This window comes from Oscarella lobularis, chromosome 3, assembly GCF_947507565.1.
Source record: "Oscarella lobularis chromosome 3, ooOscLobu1.1, whole genome shotgun sequence".
NCBI lineage: Eukaryota > Metazoa > Porifera > Homoscleromorpha > Homosclerophorida > Oscarellidae > Oscarella > Oscarella lobularis.
This window is the reverse complement of record NC_089177.1, coordinates 2,694,898-2,713,976: the sequence shown is the minus strand read 5'-3', so window position 1 is coordinate 2,713,976 and position 19,079 is coordinate 2,694,898. Positions and strand designations below refer to the sequence as shown.

General features: G+C 47.4%; 8 protein-coding genes across 10 annotated transcripts; 5 read left to right on the top strand and 3 right to left on the bottom strand.

Annotated features, from left to right (window-relative positions):
- Positions 1-508: 508 nt before the first annotated feature.
- Positions 509-1,387, bottom strand: LOC136184489 (4-diphosphocytidyl-2-C-methyl-D-erythritol kinase-like). The gene has a single exon (XM_065971392.1). It carries the CDS (start codon positions 1,385-1,387, stop codon positions 509-511), a length of 879 nt encoding a protein of 292 aa, XP_065827464.1.
- On the bottom strand, positions 1,356-3,276 carry LOC136184789 (heparanase-like). Of its 2 annotated transcripts, none has more exons than XM_065971761.1 (8): positions 2,787-3,276; positions 2,552-2,732; positions 2,446-2,496; positions 2,194-2,394; positions 2,031-2,148; positions 1,857-1,975; positions 1,670-1,807; positions 1,356-1,617 (listed from the first exon to the last, which is right to left on the bottom strand). In XM_065971761.1, the coding sequence occupies exons 1-8, from the start codon at positions 3,274-3,276 to the stop codon at positions 1,452-1,454; spliced, it is 1,464 nt and encodes a 487-aa protein (XP_065827833.1). In that variant the 3' UTR covers positions 1,356-1,451. The 2 variants fall into 2 exon arrangements, with proteins under 2 accessions (XP_065827833.1, XP_065827834.1); XM_065971762.1 differs by having other exon boundaries at positions 1,670-1,804.
- A 350-nt stretch (positions 3,277-3,626) lies between these two features.
- Positions 3,627-6,308, top strand: LOC136184488 (uncharacterized). The gene has a single exon (XM_065971391.1). The coding sequence runs from the start codon at positions 3,627-3,629 to the stop codon at positions 6,306-6,308; it is 2,682 nt and encodes an 893-aa protein (XP_065827463.1).
- LOC136184486 (uncharacterized) lies at positions 6,271-9,055 on the top strand. Its single transcript, XM_065971390.1, has one exon. It carries the CDS (start codon positions 6,500-6,502, stop codon positions 9,053-9,055), a length of 2,556 nt encoding a protein of 851 aa, XP_065827462.1. The 5' UTR covers positions 6,271-6,499.
- A 101-nt stretch (positions 9,056-9,156) lies between these two features.
- LOC136184788 (solute carrier family 12 member 6-like) lies at positions 9,157-14,267 on the top strand. Its single transcript, XM_065971759.1, has 28 exons — positions 9,157-9,385; positions 9,445-9,542; positions 9,605-9,709; positions 9,948-10,094; positions 10,144-10,198; positions 10,256-10,386; positions 10,442-10,555; positions 10,616-10,716; positions 10,769-10,980; positions 11,038-11,175; positions 11,235-11,333; positions 11,393-11,450; positions 11,505-11,624; positions 11,676-11,849; positions 11,901-11,999; positions 12,058-12,177; positions 12,235-12,339; positions 12,389-12,477; positions 12,542-12,621; positions 12,679-12,767; positions 12,825-12,922; positions 12,990-13,106; positions 13,166-13,255; positions 13,394-13,485; positions 13,541-13,648; positions 13,702-13,904; positions 13,958-14,091; positions 14,147-14,267. The coding sequence occupies exons 1-28, from the start codon at positions 9,211-9,213 to the stop codon at positions 14,236-14,238; spliced, it is 3,243 nt and encodes a 1,080-aa protein (XP_065827831.1). The 5' UTR covers positions 9,157-9,210; the 3' UTR covers positions 14,239-14,267.
- A 92-nt stretch (positions 14,268-14,359) lies between these two features.
- On the bottom strand, positions 14,360-15,291 carry LOC136184787 (peroxiredoxin-like 2A). The gene is given in 3 exon segments (XM_065971758.1): positions 14,360-14,750; positions 14,807-14,947; positions 15,007-15,291. Coding segments are annotated over 3 exon segments (651 nt in total). The 5' UTR covers positions 15,262-15,291; the 3' UTR covers positions 14,360-14,495.
- LOC136184786 (tartrate-resistant acid phosphatase type 5-like) lies at positions 14,498-16,692 on the top strand. 2 transcript variants are annotated; one of them, XM_065971756.1, is made up of 6 exons: positions 14,507-15,596; positions 15,674-15,814; positions 15,869-16,158; positions 16,215-16,326; positions 16,374-16,503; positions 16,556-16,692. In XM_065971756.1, exons 1-6 carry the CDS (start codon positions 15,339-15,341, stop codon positions 16,600-16,602), a joined length of 978 nt encoding a protein of 325 aa, XP_065827828.1. In that variant the 5' UTR covers positions 14,507-15,338; the 3' UTR covers positions 16,603-16,692. The 2 variants fall into 2 exon arrangements, with proteins under 2 accessions (XP_065827829.1, XP_065827828.1); XM_065971757.1 differs by lacking the exon at positions 16,556-16,692 and having other exon boundaries at positions 14,498-15,596; positions 16,390-16,503.
- A 103-nt stretch (positions 16,693-16,795) lies between these two features.
- On the top strand, positions 16,796-18,482 carry LOC136184785 (uncharacterized). Its single transcript, XM_065971754.1, has 2 exons — positions 16,796-17,252; positions 17,308-18,482. Exons 1-2 carry the CDS (start codon positions 16,796-16,798, stop codon positions 18,309-18,311), a joined length of 1,461 nt encoding a protein of 486 aa, XP_065827826.1. The 3' UTR covers positions 18,312-18,482.
- Positions 18,483-19,079: the final 597 nt, after the last annotated feature.

Sequence of the window (19,079 nt, the reverse complement as noted above, 5' to 3'; positions counted from 1 at the left end):
CTTTTCGACGACGAGAAAATCTCTGACAGTCAGAACACGGTCTTGGTAAGTCTAGTAAAGCCAGTGTATACAGATCAATATCAGATTATGTCTATAGAAAGGAGTGCAAACGACAGAAAATCTACCTCCAAAGCTTGACTGTTTGACATCAGACGGACCACTAGTAGACACTTAATTCCAGTGGCAACCAAAGCGACACATCAGGGAAACAATATATCGGACAAGCAAATGACGAAACGTATTGCTTGAGAATGAAAGGTACACGATAGGATTGCTCCACACTCTTTGAGGCTTATTTAGTCTCTCTCTATAGACTAACCCAAAATTTGCACATAGTTGTCAGTTCATCACTTGCTGATGACGGCATTTGTCTAAAGAAAGTGTTCTCGGCAAGTTGCAGAGTGACTGGGACTATTTGAAGCAGCTGCAGCAGCTAAGCCCGTGTAGCCTACTGTTGCTGATAGCAAAGACGTGAGCGCTCGTAAGAATAAGATAGGATTATTTATATTTATTTATTGCTAATTGCTATTTTCAATGGAGATCTATTCATTCCTTGGGCAATAAATTTCTCAACATCAGAGTCAATAGTAGCCATTGCTGCTTCTGCCTGTTCCTGGCCGGTAAATGGTGCAAACACACATGCACCAGAGCCGCTCATCATCGCCTTGCCTATGCTCAAGCCTCTGGTCTTATCATCTAACAGCTGCAGACACCTATTCACGTCAGGATAAAGTCTTCGAACCAAAGGCTCAAAATCATTTCGACGCCCCTTTCCACTTAGCCAGTCCAACTGGACGTCACACTTCCGAATCAACGGAGTATCTCTAGTCAACTCCTCGTGTCTATACATCTCCGCCGTACTGACACGACAATCGGGCTTCAAAACGAGATACCAACACTCCTCGGGCTCCAGAGGAGTCAGAATTTCACCCACACCCTCACCAAAGGCAGCACGACCTCGAACAAATACAGGAACATCGGCGCCGAGCTTCAAGCCCAGCGAAGCGAGCTCATCGTCATTGAGACCAAGACCCCACAGTATATTTAACCCGTGCAGAGCAGTTGCCGCGTTGGAGCTTCCGCCACCGATTCCGCCTCCCAAGGGAAGGCGTTTTGTCAGCGATATTTTTGCGCCTCGATTTCTGCAGCCGGTGTGCGACTGGAGCAGACGCGCGGCTTTGAGAATGAGGTTGTCGTCTGTTGCCAGGGACGATACGTTGCATTCGAGCTCCAGTTCTCGCCGATCGGATTTTTCGAATGCGAGTTCGTCGCCGAAGTCGAGAAACTGAAACAGGGTCTGGAGAGAGTGATAGCCATCGGGCCGCCGCCCGGTTATGTGTAAGAAAAGGTTTAGTTTAGCTGGTGCAGGTAAGACCAGAGAGGCCATATGCGACTAACGTACGCACGCTGTGAATGTTTACGTTTTTCTTTGTTCGCTCGCGGAGAGTGCGTCAGTCATGTATGCAGGCTTCGGCTTTGGCATTGGGGAGTACGACGTAGCCGTAGGTCAAAGCAGGAAACGTAATGGACGTCGGAGGCGCCAGTTTCTTTGGAGAGACATCGGGTAGAGTCGAGTTGTTGATTAGGCGAAGTGTTTCGCCGTTCAAGTCGATTTCCCTAAAGAAACAGCATTGAAAAAGTCAAAGAAATGCCGATGTGGACGACCAACCGGCTGTCAATAGATCCGCTAGTCGGAGTCAAAAGATACAAGTCCACCTGACTCCCCCCGAGAGAACCGAGCTTTAGCTGGACCGAATTCTTTTCGATGTTGACAACGAGAAGAGCAACGGCGCCGGGCTCATACCTACTACAACCGATGGTGTTATCCGAAATTTGGATATTGATGTAGGCTGTACTTTTGGGACGAGGCACAGTGAGCATAAACGCGGACTGTCCTGTTGACGTTCGTGCTTCCTGAAACATTCAAGACGCCTCTTCCAACGAGTCGTTTGTGCAGAAGAGTCGTGAAATAATCCTAGTGGATTTCACTTGAATGTACCAGTACGTATACGAAGTCACAGGTTTCTTACTGGATTGGGATTCAGATACTTATCAAGAAGAGAGACGTAATTGGTATTGCCGTAAAATTGCTGACGGCATACAACAGAATGATTTGTTGCTGCTGCAAGACCCAGTTTGTCTAGCCAACTAAAAACCATAATTATTCACTGGCCGTTGGAAGATTCTACGCACAGAAATCCGCTGGCATAAGCGTCGGTGAGATTTTCGATTCCTCCTCCGGTAAAGGAATTTGTCTCTCCAAGCCACAACTCTGCACTGGGTGCAAAGCGTTCAGCATGCGATCTTGCAAATTGCAAAGCTGGTATTAGACTGTCCAGCGTCTGAACGTCGTGAAAATTATCAGATGTAACGTGTACGTTGCTTCCGTAATAACTAAAGCGGAATTTCAGTTGGGCTACATCTATTGTTCCCAATGAGCCTTACTGGTGCCAGGTCACGGCATCGACTACGCCATCACCCAACGTTTTGAGAAACCTAAAGGAGATTCACACTCAATATCGCATCTGGTGTTGGTCAATAACCACATCACCTTGAATAATAGTCAGAGGCGCCGGTTTTGCTCACTTTGGTTGTATCTGGTCCAGCCAATCGAATTGAGGCTGTCGGATTGAGGCTCAAGTTGTCTATGATAGAACGAAGTGTCTGAAAATCGTGAGCCATTTGCTCTGGGTGGACAGTGAAATTGATCTGATGCTGCTTGATATCCGGCTCTAGAAAGATATTTTAGAAAATGATTTATCATTGCTTCGTTACAGTACGTGTACCGTTTCCGAGCTCCCAACTGACTTGATACCCCTTGGATTTCGTATACTTGAAGAGTTTCAGGGCATTGGCTGAATTCCAACTCCCATTTGGATTTCTCAGCAGACTGTTTAACCCAAACGTCAAATTCCAATTGATTCTCATTGCAAAATTGTTGATGATGTCCCACTGGGTGGCGTTCATTGCGTACGATCCATTGGGAAAGTTGCCCAATTCTGTGGCTGTCTCATTGAAGGTGATCGTGTCTTCGGCCGTTCCTCCAAGGCGCAGAACCGCTGGGGAGAGAGCCTTGGCCATGTTTATCATTCGCTCAGCTTTGAATTCTTGCGCGCCGAGCCAATTTTTGCGAATATTTTGCGCATCAATCGTTACGGAGACCAAGTATTCCGAAGTGCGAGTGTACAATTTGCTCGTGTCAACGTCGAATTCGACGACATTGATCGATATGGCAGAAGAAAGCCAGACGGCAAAGACGACGGCCTTGAGCATCATCACGTGAGCAACACAGCATTAGCTCAAGCCCTATCATTTAGCTTAGCTACTTGGAGCGTCAAAGAAAGCTGCGATGAAATTGCTCCGAGCTTCTGAAGGGTGCACTTTTGACGAAATTGGCAGAAGGTCGAATGGTCTTTGCTCCTCCCACTTCCTCCCCCGCCTTTTTGTCGGAGATATCTCGGTTTCTGCACGAAACAACAAACATGCAGGCGGCGGATCAGCTGTTTGTGACTCTCGACGGCACTTGTGAACCTATTTATGCGAACTGAAAACTCCAACATTGCCTTCCTTATGCAGGGCGTTGCCAGCCCCTCCTGCTCACGTGCTACTTTTCTACTCTCGGAAGCATGTTTTGCGTTGCCCCTTTTTGCCGTCTCCTGCTCGCCAGCATTCTTGTTTCCTTCACTGCTGCGCAATCTGGAAATGACGCTATTCCAACTCCAAAGCCCAAAACGAAGCTGTCGACAACGATTCTGTATGCGAGCAGAGCGGTGCTGAGGCAAAGCCTTCCATCAAAAATTTGGTCGTCCATAGACTGGTGGTCAGGGTCGTACGCGAGAAAAGGAGACTTTTATTATTACAACGTGACAGAAACCGATTCGTACTTTATGGACCCAAGAATTGTTTTGAAACCGTCAGCCAACTCCAGAGAAGTTCTTCCAGCTTTGTACGAGGCGAGCTACTATTATTACGCCGTCTGCTTGGCAACGCACTTGGACTACAAGCTGATGGATTCTATTGGGTCGTACACGGGTGGACTATCTTTGGAAACGCCCATTATATCCTTGGTGCCTCTTCACAATTGGGAAGAAGAAGGCTATAAAACTCCTTACATTTTGATTCCTCATTTTGGCCAATCGTTTAAGGGCCGAGTTGCTTTGGAGCTAATTAAGGCCGGACAACTACAAAAAAATGCCGTCTTACAGAAAGTAATGATCTTCAGAGAGAGCCTCGAATCGTCTTCTTTACTGACGTTTCACGAGGGGGAAGCTTCTTTATTTAGTGGGCTGCCAATAGTCGACGTTTTTGTGAGCTTGGATGTCCTGGAAAAAGTGGTCAGCGACATTGCCGGAGAGACACCGTTTCCCGATGTGCTCATTGTTGATTGCTCTCTGGAACTTTTTGAAAAACTCGCTCGTCTCTTAGTCAGACGCGGTGTTCTGAGCGACTCGAGTTGCGTTGTTCTATTTCACGATTATCAGGAGGTGAATCTCTGGAGTGGGCTGACAGTTCTCCAAGAGGTCAATGCAACCGTTTATGTGTTTGGCCAGTGTAGGCCAGAGTGGAACTCATGCACTTTCAATGGTTCTTTGACAGAGAATGGCACAGCTGCCGTCTCCAGAGAATACGATCCGACGGACTTTTATGAGGCCCTGTTTCATGACGTGGCCGAGTTTGTAACGGAAGCTGGAGAGATAAGCCAGTACGACCCTTCCAATACCAGTATCTTTGACGTTCCCGTTTCCTGGGTTTGTCGTCAGTGGGAGTCATCTCGGCCAGTCGGTCCATTTTACTACTTTCTGGTACAAAGATATAACCAATTTTATTATTACTACCTGTATTATCATGGAAGGCCTCACTTTCCGTTTTGGTACAAAGAAGAAGGCGACAAAATTCTTTCTGCTCTTCAACGTCACTGTTTTAATGGGAAAATGGGCAGCTTGGCCTTTAGCGAGCAGACACTTCAAGGCTGCCTCAACAAATCAGCAATAGCTCTTTTACCTCTCAGGTTGACAGACGTCTACCAGAATGTAAATGAAAGTCAAATCAGATCGAGGTGGAGAATTGATGGAAAGTGGACAATGTCCAATGGATTAGATTTAGCACCGAATGTATTGGTCTTACCACTACAAGCTGATGCGGTGGAGAAGAGGACAAATAAGACTTTGAGGGTCATAGGCTCATATGATCCTCTCTTTTTCTACATTGACCCAGAGGGAACAGCAAAAGGAGTAGACGTTGAACTTGTAAACTTTATTGCCGAGACTCTCGACTTCACTGGCGTGGAATACACCGCGTGGAACGGTACGAGCTGGACTATGCTCAAAGCATTAGCCAAATCGGAAGAATGGGACATGGCCATTGGCGCCGTTGTCGCCTCAGTCAACGCGGAGAAAATCGTGAATCTTACTCGATTTTATCACACTTCGCGTCTCCAAATGGTGTCTCTGTCAGAGCAAGTCGACGCGTGGGAATATGCGTGGAACTTTATGGATCCCTTCAAATGGTCCGTGTGGCTCGTCATTTTGGGAATGATATTCGTTTCGACGTTCGTCGTTAAATGGCTGGGACTGGTCAAAGAGTTTTCCGACGGAATGTGGCTCAGCTTTGCGGTGATATATTTCATGAACGAAAATCGCCTCGTGGTAATGAAGAATCCGTTTGGACGTCTTTTCATCAGCGTTCTACTCTTCGTCGTTCTCGTTCTCATATCATCGTACACCGCTAATATGATATCATTTTTGACAGCTGACGCCAGCGGTGGAACTTCTGATGTCAGTCTGTTGGCGTTTAGAAATCGTCCTGTTAGCGCCCTTCAACATTCCGACGAACTACTTAGACTGCAAACGTCTGGGCTGAGGAATATTGTTCCAGTCACGAGCGACGAGGAGGCAGCTTCTCTGCTATTCAATAACTCGGTGGATGCGTACGTGGCAGATTCACATCTAGTCGATCGTCTTACCCGTACGTATTGCAATTTGACAGTCATTCAGAGTAAATTATATACACGACAATTTTCTCTCGCTGCGAAACATCAATTTTTTGTGGCACACGGAGAAGGAGTGAATGAAGCGATTGCCAAGGCGGTATTCAATGAAAAAGTTGTCGATTGGCTTCACAGCCACCTAATGGCGAGATTGTCAGAACATCTGGCGTCTGATTGCGCGTCTGATCTAACAGAAAAGCCGCTTGGCATACTGAACCTAGGCGGGGTGTTTGTAATTGCTGGCGGAGCGGCTGCGCTCTGCGTCTGTGCCAAAGGATTAGTCCTACTCACCAAACGTAGCAAACGAGTCAAACCGTCCTGATGAAAGTCGAAAAGGTACCATTATTTATTACTCTATCATGTCGGTTATTGGTTATACATTTACGAAGACGATTATGCCCGCTCTTTCGCTCCTTTCAAGCATACCTACACTAATCAAAAAGAATTTACTGATCACGTGAGATTCAAATTCGGAGGTCAACGTTCGCTTCGCACCAGCAAGAAACGTCACGAATGCCTACGCCATTCTGGTGCATCTATATTGTTCTACTTCTGTTCTCCAGTGCTTGGGCTATGTCTGAAAACGATCAGTCACGTATACGTCTTCAAACGAGCTTGATCTATTCTAGTAAAGACGTACTGCGAAAGACTATCCCATCAGCTGTTTGGCCCAGGATCCAGTGGCCGGGAAATAGTTCTCAAAGCGGTCGCCTAAGTTTTGACGACAAGTACCAATACACATTCGATCCGATCAGGCTAGCATCGAACTCACGGCACATTTTCTCTTCACTGCAAGAAACTAATTTTCATTCCGTTGCATTTGCAGCTCATTCGGATTACGGTTTATTGAAGGCGTTTGGTTCTCTAGCCGAAGGATTGTCAATTGGAACTCCTCTCGTATCTTTTATACCACTTGTTGATCGCGAAGGAGGCAGCAAGGCCTCGTATGTGATGACTCCTTACTTCGGTCAGTCACTCTCAGTCTTAGCTGCACTGGAGTTCCTTCGTCCAAGCAGAGGACCAGGCAATCCGCCACGGAAAGCAGTATTTCTGCAACAGCAAGTAGACACTGCCTTGCCAGATCAGTTCATTTCCTTCAAGTTTGATACTGAAAATGTGCTGATAAATCCTGATCAGCTTGAAACGACGGTCGATTATGTTGATGAAGAGAGGGCGCATTCTCTGATTGTTAATTGCTCTCTATCCTATTTTAGCATGTTGCTTCCTCTCTTGGTGGAGACCAAATCGATAACAAACAATTCGATTGTGGTTTTTATGCACGACTACTTGGAAGTTCAATCGTGGGAGGGATTGGAAATGCTGCTAAGAGCCAACGCAAGCGTATATATTTTTGCACTTTGCCGTAATGAGTGGAGTTCGTGCGCCGCGGCTGTTGCTAGTGAACGTACGAACGTACGCGGTGAAAGAGAAGCAGACACAGAGGAAAGAAGTTCTTCAATATTTCAACCTGATCAGCTTTACAACGCATTGTTTTATGATCTGTTGGAACTTGTTGCGGAAAGGCAGCGAGACGCGGCAAAGAAGACCCGATACACTGTCCCCGTTTCCTGTGGTAATGGAAGTGTGTCGGTTTTTTATGAGGCAGAAAATCGCGGCGGTTTTCTTCGTTCCCTCAGGCGAGCGTGCTTTCGAGGAAGGCTAGGAGGTCTAGCATTTAGTGAGGAGGCGTTGAAAAAGTGTATAAATAGTACTGCTTTGAGGGTATTGGCCTTGAGACTGACAAACGTTCTTCGAGACGAAAGTGGCGAAGTAAAGTCCAGCTGGAGAATTGACGGAAAATGGAGAGAACGCGAAGGATTCGAATTGGCTCCTGGAGTAAAAGTGTACACCAAACCACCCCAAGACGATGACGAAGAAACGGTGAACAGACGACTGAAAGTGATAGCTGCTCACTCCGACGCTCTGTTTTCCTACGTGAACAGCTCGGGAAAATGGAGTGGAGTGGACGCGGATTTGGTTCAAAGAATCGCTAAAGATGCCGGTTTTTCTGGCATCGAAGTCACGCTGTGGAACGACTCAACCTCACGTTTGCGTCGAGCTCTTTCGTCTACGTCAAAGTGGGACATGGCCGTCGGAGCAATCACGTCGAGTGCAATCTACGAAGGAGGCACCGAGTTCACACGAGCTTATTACACGTCAGACGTCGTATTGGCATCTCTTTCGGCTCAAGCAGTCACCGACGCTTCCACTATATATATGTGGAATTTTATGAATCCTTTTCGATGGACGGTTTGGCTTGTTATTCTTGGAATGATTGCCATCTCCACGTTAGTCGTAAAATGGCTTGGACTGGTGAAGACGTTTAGAGATGGACTGTGGCTCAGCTTCAGCACGTTATTCTTTATGAACGAAAATCGTACGGTGATCATGAGAAATTTTCTTGGTCGAATCTACGTCGTAATGCATCTGTTCGTCGTTCTCGTTCTCGTCTCTTCTTATACTGCTAACATGATATCTTTTCTGACGACGGACACTGGTAGTGCTGAGAGAACAGGCAGTCTATTGACGTTTCGGAATCGACCTGTTGCTGGACGTCGCGATACGAACGAACTCCAAAGACTGTGGACGTCCGGACTAAAAAATATCTCCGTTGTGGACAGAGACGACGACGGTTCTCTTCTCCTATTGAATGGAAGTCTTGATGGATATGTGGCTGACTCAAGTTCAATAGAACGATTGACTAGATTGTACTGCAATTTAACAGTCAATCGACTTCTGCTACACAGGAGACAATACGCTTTCATCATGACCAAAGAGTTTGCAATGACGTATGGAGAATCAATAAATGAAGTCATCACTGAGTACGTGCAAGAAGGACATGTCAATCAACTGGTGAATGATAATTTGAAAGAGCAAGGTGGACAATGCTCTTCTAGTACACCTGCCGTGGGAGAAGAGCCTCTTAAACTAAGCAACGTCGGCGGAGTGTTCGTAATCGCTGGAGCGAGCGGCTTTCTTTGCCTTGTATGGAAGCTGCTGATTCTTTATTTACGAAAAGAACAGGTAACGGTTAAAATTCATCCTGCCAATGACATCAGTCCGGTTTAGAGCAACAGTTTTTATATGCAAAATTTTATAGGGAGGCGACGAGGGCGACGCGTCATCGATACGGGCTCGAATCCCTCCCAATTGTTCTCCGCAAAGTCCAGTATCACGTGCAACGCGTCTCCTTTGTCCGAGAGACCGATAGGACGCCGTAAACGATGTCGTCACTTCGCTTCGAAATATCGGCCTCAGATCTCGACGACGAAATGCCGTCGAACGCCGTCAATCCCTCAACGTCAGCCGCAAAAACGACGTCCTTCTCGGACGTCGTAACCGACATTCCGTCATCGACCGACCGAGATCGGAAACGCGAAGTGTCCGAAGAAACGACGAGTAAACCGAACGGACGCGCCCCTCCCCGAGCCGATAGCCTACACTCCGCCCTTACCTAGCCTCGTCGTCGAGCGAGGGAAATCCCTTTCGAAGTCTCAAGGACATCGAACGATCGGGCGACGGCGGTCAGCGCGAGACGAATCTCGCTCTGTTCGAGGTTAGGGTCTGTGCGCATTGCGATTAATCGATTTCGATTGCGTTTTCTCGTTTTCTACGCAGGACGAAATGCATAGGAGACCCAAAATCAGTACGCTGCTCTCGTCGTTGGCGCGATACGATCCGGCACCGGCTAGTAACACGGACGATGGTCCGAAAAAGAATAAGGTGATTCTTTCACCCTGAAAACCTGCCTAAAAGTGGTCCAACAGGTGGCCACGATTATACGTAAACAAGTTGTAGAGGAAACAAAAGAGGTCGCTCCACTTTGATTAATTAAAAAAAGTGACCATTTGAACGAAAAAATTATTTTTGAACGAAAAAATGTATAACGATAGCACAACACAGTACATACGTAAATGTACATGTATGTATGTAAATGAGCTGTTGTCTCTCTCCCTCTCAGGCAACCAAGATGGGCACTTTGATGGGTGTCTACTTGCCGACAATACAGAACATTCTCGGCGTCATTCTGTTTCTGCGAATGACGTGGATCGTCGGAATGGCTGGAGTTGTTCAGGCTTTTTTCATTGTGGCAATCTGCTGCTGTTGCGTAAGGACGTTTTTCTTCAGATACGGACATCTTCTACCTAAGTCTATAGACTCTTCTGACTGCGATATCGATGAGCGCTATTGCTACAAACGGAGTTGTCCCAGGTAAAATTCAGGGGCCTTTTCTAATTTTAACAACGGGATGTAATGTGTTCATCTCAGCCGGCGGCGCTTACTTCATGATATCAAGAGCTCTAGGTCCGGAATTTGGAGGCGCCGTGGGCCTTCTCTTTTACCTTGGCACCACGTTCGCCGGAGCCATGTACATTTTAGGTGCCGTCGAACTTTTGGTGGTAAGATAATAACCCCATTTACTAATCGAGTTTTTCACGCTACATTTAATGAAAGACCTACATTGCTCCTGCCATGAAATTCACTGATGATTTATTCAACAACATGCGCGTCTACGGTACCGTTATATTGATTTTACTGACGTTCATTGTGTTTGTTGGAGTCAAATATGTAAGTCGTTTTGCATACTCTCCCCCCATCTGTGGCATCAATCGTTCTCCACATCTTTAGGTGAATTATTTTGCATCTGTTTGCCTCGCGGCTGTGATTATTTCTATATTTGCTATATACGTCGGAATTTTTGTAGCTGGGCACGGATTTCCCTCGACGAAGTAGGACCGTTCCATTGAAATTATCTACTTCCTCCTCCACGTCGTTGTTTAGATACTGCACGTACGATGGCGTGGCCGTGCGAGAGAATGCGAGCGCCTATTCGTGCAAGAACGATACCGAGCTTGGGCTCTTCATTCGCCAGAACAATCCCGAAGATCGATACCATGACTACGTGACGAACGATGGCCAGTTTTTGCCGGGAAAGGGAAACAATTCGAAGTTGTTGACGGCCGTGCCGGGATTGGGCAAAACTGATTTCACCGGTAAAAGGACGTCTCTTCTTTCTAGATATTCGTTCAACGTCTTTTTTTTCTTCTCAGCCAATAGCAAGTCGCATTATCTGCAGAAAGGACAGGCATTTCAGGACACCGACAAGGCACCCGTGAAGCCGTTGATTGTCGCAGATATTACGTCGTCATTTGCCATTCTTTTGGCAATCTTTTTTCCATCCGTTACCGGTCAGTCGTGGGGATGGAGACAATAGACGAGCCTTCTTTCTATTTGTCTCTCTATTCAGGTATTATGGCTGGTTCGAATCGGTCCGGCGATTTGAAAGACGCTCAGAGATCGATTCCTCGGGGAACGATAGCAGCTATATTGACGACAACGATCATTTGTATCTCTTCTCAGACAATTTTCTTTTGTGTGGCGATATCACGCTCTTCTCTGTCTTAGATCTCACCTGCGTGCTCTTCTTTGGAGGAACAATCGACGGCCCTATGCTCAGAGACAAGTGAGAATTTGCTCGCGGTACTGCCTTGAGAACGGGCAACGTTGCCCCCTCTAGATTTGGTGAAAGCATTGGCAGTAAGCTCGTGGTGGGCGAACTTACGTGGCCGTCTCGTTGGGTCATCTACGTTGGTGCGTTTCTGTCCACAATCGGCGCTGGCTTGCAAAGTCTCACAGGGTATGACGAATGCAGGTTCCCTAGACTCTTTGTTGTTATTTCTATATGAAGGGCTCCTCGATTGCTCCAAGCGATTGCACGAGATAACCTGATTCCCATACTGGGTGTCTTTGCCAAGGGAAATGCTCGAGGCGAACCAACAACGGCTCTTTTTTTAACCGCTTTTATTGCGGAAGTGGGAGTTCTCATAGCGAGTCTCGACCTGGTTGCTCCCATTATTACAATGTACGTGCAGAAATGATTTACTGGTCCTTTGCAAGTCTTTTCTTTGGCAAGGTTTTTCTTGATGTGTTACGGGTTTGTCAATTTGGCCTGCACTCTACAGTCTTTGCTCAAGACTCCCAATTGGCGTCCCAGATTCCGCTATTATCACTGGTCAGTTCCCGGCGTCTGTCTGACAATGTGGGATCTACTTTGGCATTACTTTTATTAGGGTCTTGTCTCTTACTGGTGTGTGCCTTTGCGTCGTTCTGATGTTCATCTCCAGCTGGTATTACGCTTTGGCGGCTATTGCGCTCGCCATCATTGTGTACAAATACATCGAATACCGCGGGTTTGGAGAAGAAAGAAACGTTCGGCGCTACTTGAAATTGATTCTTTTTCCTTGCAGGGCTGAAAAGGAATGGGGTGACGGTCTTCGCGGTCTGGCTTTGCAGGCGGCTCGCTACAGTTTGCTTCGGCTTGAAGAAGGTCCTCCGCACACGAAAAATTGGAGGTAGGAAGTAGAGTTGATTTTGATGCGGTAGTCTCACGATTTTTTCCAGGCCTCAGATTCTCTTTCTTACCAAACTGGACGATGAGTATAAACCGCAGAATCCTCGTCTTCTCAGCTTTTCGCATCAACTGAAAGCAGGTGAAAAGGATTGAATTTTGTCCGCACTTGACTTCGTTTCCCCGAGATCGCCTCTCTTCCTTAGGAAAGGGTTTGACAATTGGAGCCCACGTTCTGCAGGCGGAGTCAGTGACTAGTTTTGGTGAAGTTCAAGCAGCCCGACAGGTTAATCTGCAACGCACGAATCCTTGGAAGCATTTCTGAGGCGTTCAATTTTCTCAGTGTTTGTATCGTGCCATGAAGGCGGAAAGGATTAAAGGATTCTCGCAAGTTATCGCATCTCCCGATCTCATGCAAGGAATTTCATCCCTGTGCGTAAAGATTCAACTCAAGATTTAAAGAATTACTCATTTTTTTTGTCCTATTAGAGTCCAAAACGCTGGCCTCGGTGGTCTCTCGCACAACACCGTTCTGATCGAATGGCCCGACATGTGGAAGCGCAAGCAAACTTGGAAACCTTTCATTGGTACGAGAGAGAGAGAGAGAGCTTCGCCTTCAGTTTCTACCCTGTGATGTCGTTCTCCCTCGCCTAGGCACGATTCGCGAAGTAGCGGCTGTTCATCAAGCTCTTCTCGTCATGAAAGGTGGCGATGCTTTTCCGTCCAAGAAAGATCGATTCGAAGGAACGATTGACGTCTGGTGGATAGTTCGTACGTTGTCGCCTAGCCGTATTTTTGCTGAAAACGATTTTTTGTTGTTTCTGACACAGACGACGGAGGGATGCTGATGTTGTTGCCGTTTCTACTTCGCCAGCACAAAGTGTGGAAAAAATGCCGCCTGAGAATCTTTACCGTGGCTCGTAAGAAAAATAAGCGTTGGTGTCTCTACGATGGGGGCCTTCAATTTAAATTTGCGTGCATGTGGCCTAACGCTTTTAAAACGATACTGTAGTGTACGCGCATCCGGCCGGGGTTTCGCATTTTCTGTTGCTCGTTAGAAATGGAGGACAACAGTATCCAGATGAAAAGAGACTTGACGACGTTTTTATATCAGCTACGAATTGAAGCTGAAGTAGACGTCATTGAAATGGTGAACAACCTCTACTTTGCAGATTAACTTAACAGGCGTATGTTCTTACTCACAGTTGGACAGCGACATATCCGCTTATACCTACGAGCGTACGTTGATTATGGAAGAGCGAACGAAAATGCTTCAAAGAATGCAACTCTCGAAGAAAGAACGAAAGAGCATAGTAACGAGCGAAATCACTTCTACTAAGCCCGTGTGAGACGAGACTCTATTTAGGTCGACGATCTCGTTGACGCTTCACACGAGACCGGAGCTTCGCATTCGGCTCCCAGCGTGGGCGAAGTGAAGGCCGCTTTAACGACAACGGCTCTGCGTAAGAAGTCGAGCGCTAGAGCCGCGGAAATCAACGAGATAGCGCAGAAGCTTCAAGTCCCTCCCGAGGGACACGTGCTCGAGGGAACTCCTCATCCGCCTAAACCGTGCGGTGTTCGTGGGGTTTTTTTTGCGTTGTGGAATTCTTTTTCTTTTACAGGACGGAGGATAATGTGAGGCGCATGAACACGTCCGTCAAATTGAATGAGATAATCATGCAAAAGTCGCATGATTCTAAGCTCGTCGTTCTCAATCTTCCCGGGCCACCGAGTGCGTCAAGCGACGCAGAAAACTGTACGTGAATGTCACTCACAGAAAAAAAATTATCCGTTACTTGTGTACATCGCAGACATGGAATTTTTGGAAGTACTGACAGAAGGTTTGGATAGAGTTTTGATGGTAAGGGGAGGTGGCCGAGAGGTAGTGACAATTTACTCATAACTATTTGAATAATGAACGCAGCATGCCAATTTCTGTTTTCCTTCTCCCTCCCATTTGCTGATCCTTTTGATTATCCGTGACCTAATCCGCAAAAGAAGCTCAAGTGATGAACACTTTTTTTATTCAAGGAGTATATGGCATCTCAATGCAAATCTAAGGTATCGTATCAAGCGAAAATTAGCTACTGTACTAGCTTTGCATTTTCACCGTCATAAACTTAGAAGTGATTGAGTTCCATATTACCCACGTGTCTGTCTCTACTCGATCATTTTCACGGCATCTGTAACTTCTTCCAAAGGGGCAGCATCGCCGAATTCTTTTTCTTTATATTCCATAATAATTCCCTGAGATTTTGGCCCAATGACAAAAAGCCCTCCCAGTAGACGACCCTCTCCCTCCATGTTATTGGAAATGCCCTCTTTCCAAGCGGCAGCGTAGTACGATTTTATCACGCTCCACTTCAAAAGCCCCAATAGGCCAAACCACCTCTGATTCTGTCCATAGAAGTTTTTCTACGCGCAAATGCACTGCAGCTGTAAATGTGTACGTCACGCTATATAATACGCACGTTTTTGTCATAGAAAACGGTGCCTCCCGTGAAGAACTCTCGTTGAAACAAGGCCGCTCCTCGTCTCTGATAGACAACGGCATAAAGCGGCACGTTTCGAGCGTCAAGAAAAGGCTTCAAAGAAGAAAGCGCCGCGGCTTCCTGAAAAAAGCGACGGCACGTGACGGATCTCAGACACAAACATTTGATTTCCAACTTGCCTTCCTGCACAAGGCTCATCCGGCTCGTCGTACGACCATAATGACTGCTCCGTTTTTGTTCCACAGCTCCTCGGCTCGGATAGAAGACGCCGTTTGCGGCGGTGAATCGGAGTCGACGATTTTCTCCAGCGTAGCGTCAGCCAGTTGGTTGTAAGGTGTCGGAGACAGACTAGCTTTGTCGTGCCACACGCGCACGTTGGCGTAGAGCACGGCAGCTGCTGCGCCGGCGAAGCCAATGGCCAAAAGCGTTCCCATTTTTTGGTGCCACGCCTTTGGAGTCCCCGTAGGCGTACAGTAGATCCCGTGCATCGCGCGGCACGTGCTAGAACAAGATGTTACGCTTCCTCGCTCTCGCCTCTTTTTTTCTTCGCTGTTGGTCTTCATCCGACATTGTGACATTTTTGCTTGTTGGAGATTGGGGTGGAAATGACTTGCCGCCGTACACGACGCCGGCCGAAGTGGAAACGGCGTCGTCGATGGGAAAGACGGCCGAACGTCTCTCGTCTTCCTTTCAGATATCGCTAGGAGACAATTTCTATCATCACGGTGTGAAGAACGTGAACGATCCGCGCTTTAGAGAGACATTCGAGGCAAGTTGCACCTTCGACGCATCTACTGTACAACACGCGATATCACGCGATTTTCACGTGTATCTCTCACCTCACAGAATGTTTTCGATGCACCATCGTTGCAATCGACGTGGCTCGTTATACTGGGAAATCACGATCATTACGGTAACGCATCAGCGCAGATTGCCTACACGAACGTCAGTTCACGTTGGTATCTGCCGAATTACTATTACACCGAGGTTTTATAATGATCGTTTATCACGGGGGGGGATAAATAATGTATATATGCATAGATCTACCCCGTAGGAGAGCTCGGTCATACTCTGCAATTGGTCTTCATTGACACTATCATACTGGCTGGATTGACTCATCCTGTGCTTCGCTCTCGTCCGCCGCCCGGTCCCGCTTCTGTCAAACAAGCCGAACTCCAATGGACGTGGATCGAGGAGACTATAGCCAAATCAAATGCTACCTGGCTGCTGGTCATGGGTCACTATCCCATCTGGTCGGTATGCGAGCACGGTCCAACGCAAATTCTTCTTGATCGCCTGAAGCCTTTGCTTGAGAAATACAACGTGTCGGCGTTAGTGTAGAATAGAGGAAATTGGATTGGAAATATTTTGCTTTGACTTCTTTCAGGTATCTTTCTGGTCATGATCATTGTTTGGAGCATATTCGCGAAGAAGAAAATTTGGTTAACTATTACGTCGTCGGTGCGGGACATTTAACTAATTCGTCAGAATGGCATTTGGTAATATTGTAATATTGTGATATAATTAAATTCGTGCATTTTTCTAGAATGACATTCCTTCAGGCTCTCTGTTATTCAACTATGCGCCTTTTGACCCACTTCAGATTCATGGAGGCTACGCTTCAGTGTCCGTTACTTCAAAAGAGATGAAGATTGTCTTCTACAATTCACTGCGCGGTATGGACTTGATGTGTACTGTACCTAGCCCTACAACGTGGAAAGGATTTAGACACAGTTCTGTATGAAAACATTCAAATGAATCCTCGCAGAGGATAACGATCTGACGGTATAGCAGGTAAGAATTAAATTTAGATCGTTTATAGAAGCTATGTCTCAAATTCTATATATGCACAGTATATTAGCAAAACACAGATAGGTTCTTATTTATTTATTTATTATTTGGGGAGTGGCTTACCTGCAGTAATCTAATTGTGCAGCCCGGATAGTTGCTTATTCAATTGTCGACACAATGCATACCGGTAGCTTCTTTTTGTTCCGCTCCTTTCTTTTGGCTCTTTGCGCCGTCTCCATCGGTCATGCCGTCAAAACGAAGGCCAAAGTCCTTATCCTCGGCGGCGGACTATCCGGACTTCAGGCTGCGTACAGTTTGAAACAAAGAGGCATTGATGACATTCTTCTCCTCGAAGCCGACGCCAAACTGGGTGGCCGGTTCGTTGCCGGCAATTTGCCCAACATTCCTACGGACTCAGCTTTCTGGGAGGCAGACACCGTTCATCCAGAACGCAATACGTTGGTTCGAATGGCAAACCTTTGCAACATACCATTCTCCAACCGTCGAGTGAGTAACACTGTTTACATTGACGACAAAGGAAACGATGTATCCGCGCAAGCGGCGCAAAGACTAGCGGCTCTACGGAGTGTTGTTAGTGAATTGAAAGACAACTGGATCAACGGTGTTATTGACGGTACGTAGGCGCTTAGTTAACAATAACCGCGACTGGATTTTGTTGATGCATTCAGATGATGACGTTCTCAGCATCGACGCCGGGCTGAATTTGCGCGGCTGGCACGATACGACGCCGCTGGATAGGGCCGTCGAAGACTGGCACTTCGAAGGTTTCATTCCCTACGAACAATCGCTCGCCTACTACCTCAGCCTCGTCGCCGGTCCGAACGCCTATTCGGCGAATACCAAATATTTCCATCCGGACGTCAGCGCGCCATTCACGGGCCAAATGCTCATCGACTGCATGCAGAATCTCGTGTTCGAGACCGCCGACGAACGTTTGCAGCTCAACGTGCTGGTAAACAACATCGCCTATAACAGCAACGGAGTCACGGTGACGACCGACAAGGGCATCGTTTACCAAGGCGAATACGCTATCGTCACGTTCAGCATCGGCGTTTTGCAGAGGCAAGGCATCGCCTTCAGTCCGCCGCTTCCCTTCAAAAAGCAGCTTGCAATAAACGAACTCGTCAATCATCCGCTGACGTTCGTCTTCGTTCGTTTCAATTCGACGATTCAATTCAACGGCCAATCTTACCTCTACTATATCTTGGCGCTACCCAAACGTCTCGAATGGCTCTACTGTCGACATCTGCCTCACGCCAACTTGACCGGTTCCCAGGACGTCTGTCGTTTCTGGGTCCTCGGCGAGGAGGCGCTTCGCGTTGAAAGTCAGCCGCTCGAGGATACGTTTCGAGAAGTCGCCGACGTGATGAAGGTCGCCATTGGCGTCGAACCGGACTCGGTCAGCGTCGCTTCCGTTAACCAAAATCCACTCTTTCACGGCGGCTTTCGTCTTTCGCAACCGAGTTTCAGTTTTGCTAAATTGGACATCGTTCGAGAGCCGCTTATGAATAGGGTCTTCTTTGCTGGCGATGGCTACCAGATTCCAATGTATGGAAGAGCGGCGGCCATCAGTGGAAACGAGACTGCGAATGTATTGGCCGACTGCATTTCGGGTGGATCGTGCGCTTACGAAAAATTCGGCAAGGAAGAGACCGTTTGCGGTACGTACTAGAAATAGTCTCGTGAACACGTTGTTTGCAGCTATGAAATGAAAGATCGCCACGGAGCTGCTATCAGCAAAGGTAACTAGAACTGAGTTGTTATTGTCATTGTTGCGCTGTTGATCGATTTTGTTGTGTTGTCTTTGTGTTAGTCTATCATTCGAGCTCAACATGCGCGGGTGCACGTGCGCGAGTCCGGGATGCGCGCGTCTGTCGATCGACGTCTTCTATTCGCCTCGCAATCCGCTAAGACGCGCGATTTGGCGACGACGCGCGGTTTCGCCGGCTCCATGCAAGAAAGAGAGCGTTCACTCGCCGTTCTGCACGCTCGAAAGACTGAGCGACGCTAGCACGTTTCGTCAACCTACGTCGTCGCCTTGGCAACGTAGGTACGGCTCACCGTCGTACGTGTAGATTCTCCTCGATATCTCGTGCCGATTAGCCGGCAGCATTATGACCAGACCGCGTGAATAGGAGACTGTAAGTTGAGATCCGGTTCACTTCATGCAGTAATCTAATTGTGGACCACACCGGATAGTCGCTCATTTAACGTTCAGTTGATCGATGCATAGCTTCTTTTTGTTCCGCTCCTTTCTTTTGGCTCTTTGCGCCGTCTCCATCGGTCACGCCGCCAAAACGAAGGCCAAAGTCCTTATCCTCGGCGGCGGACTATCCGGACTTCAAGCGGCGTACAGTTTGAAACAAAGAGGCATTGATGACATTCTTCTCCTCGAAGCCGACACCAAACTGGGTGGCCGGTTCATTGCCGGCAACTTGCC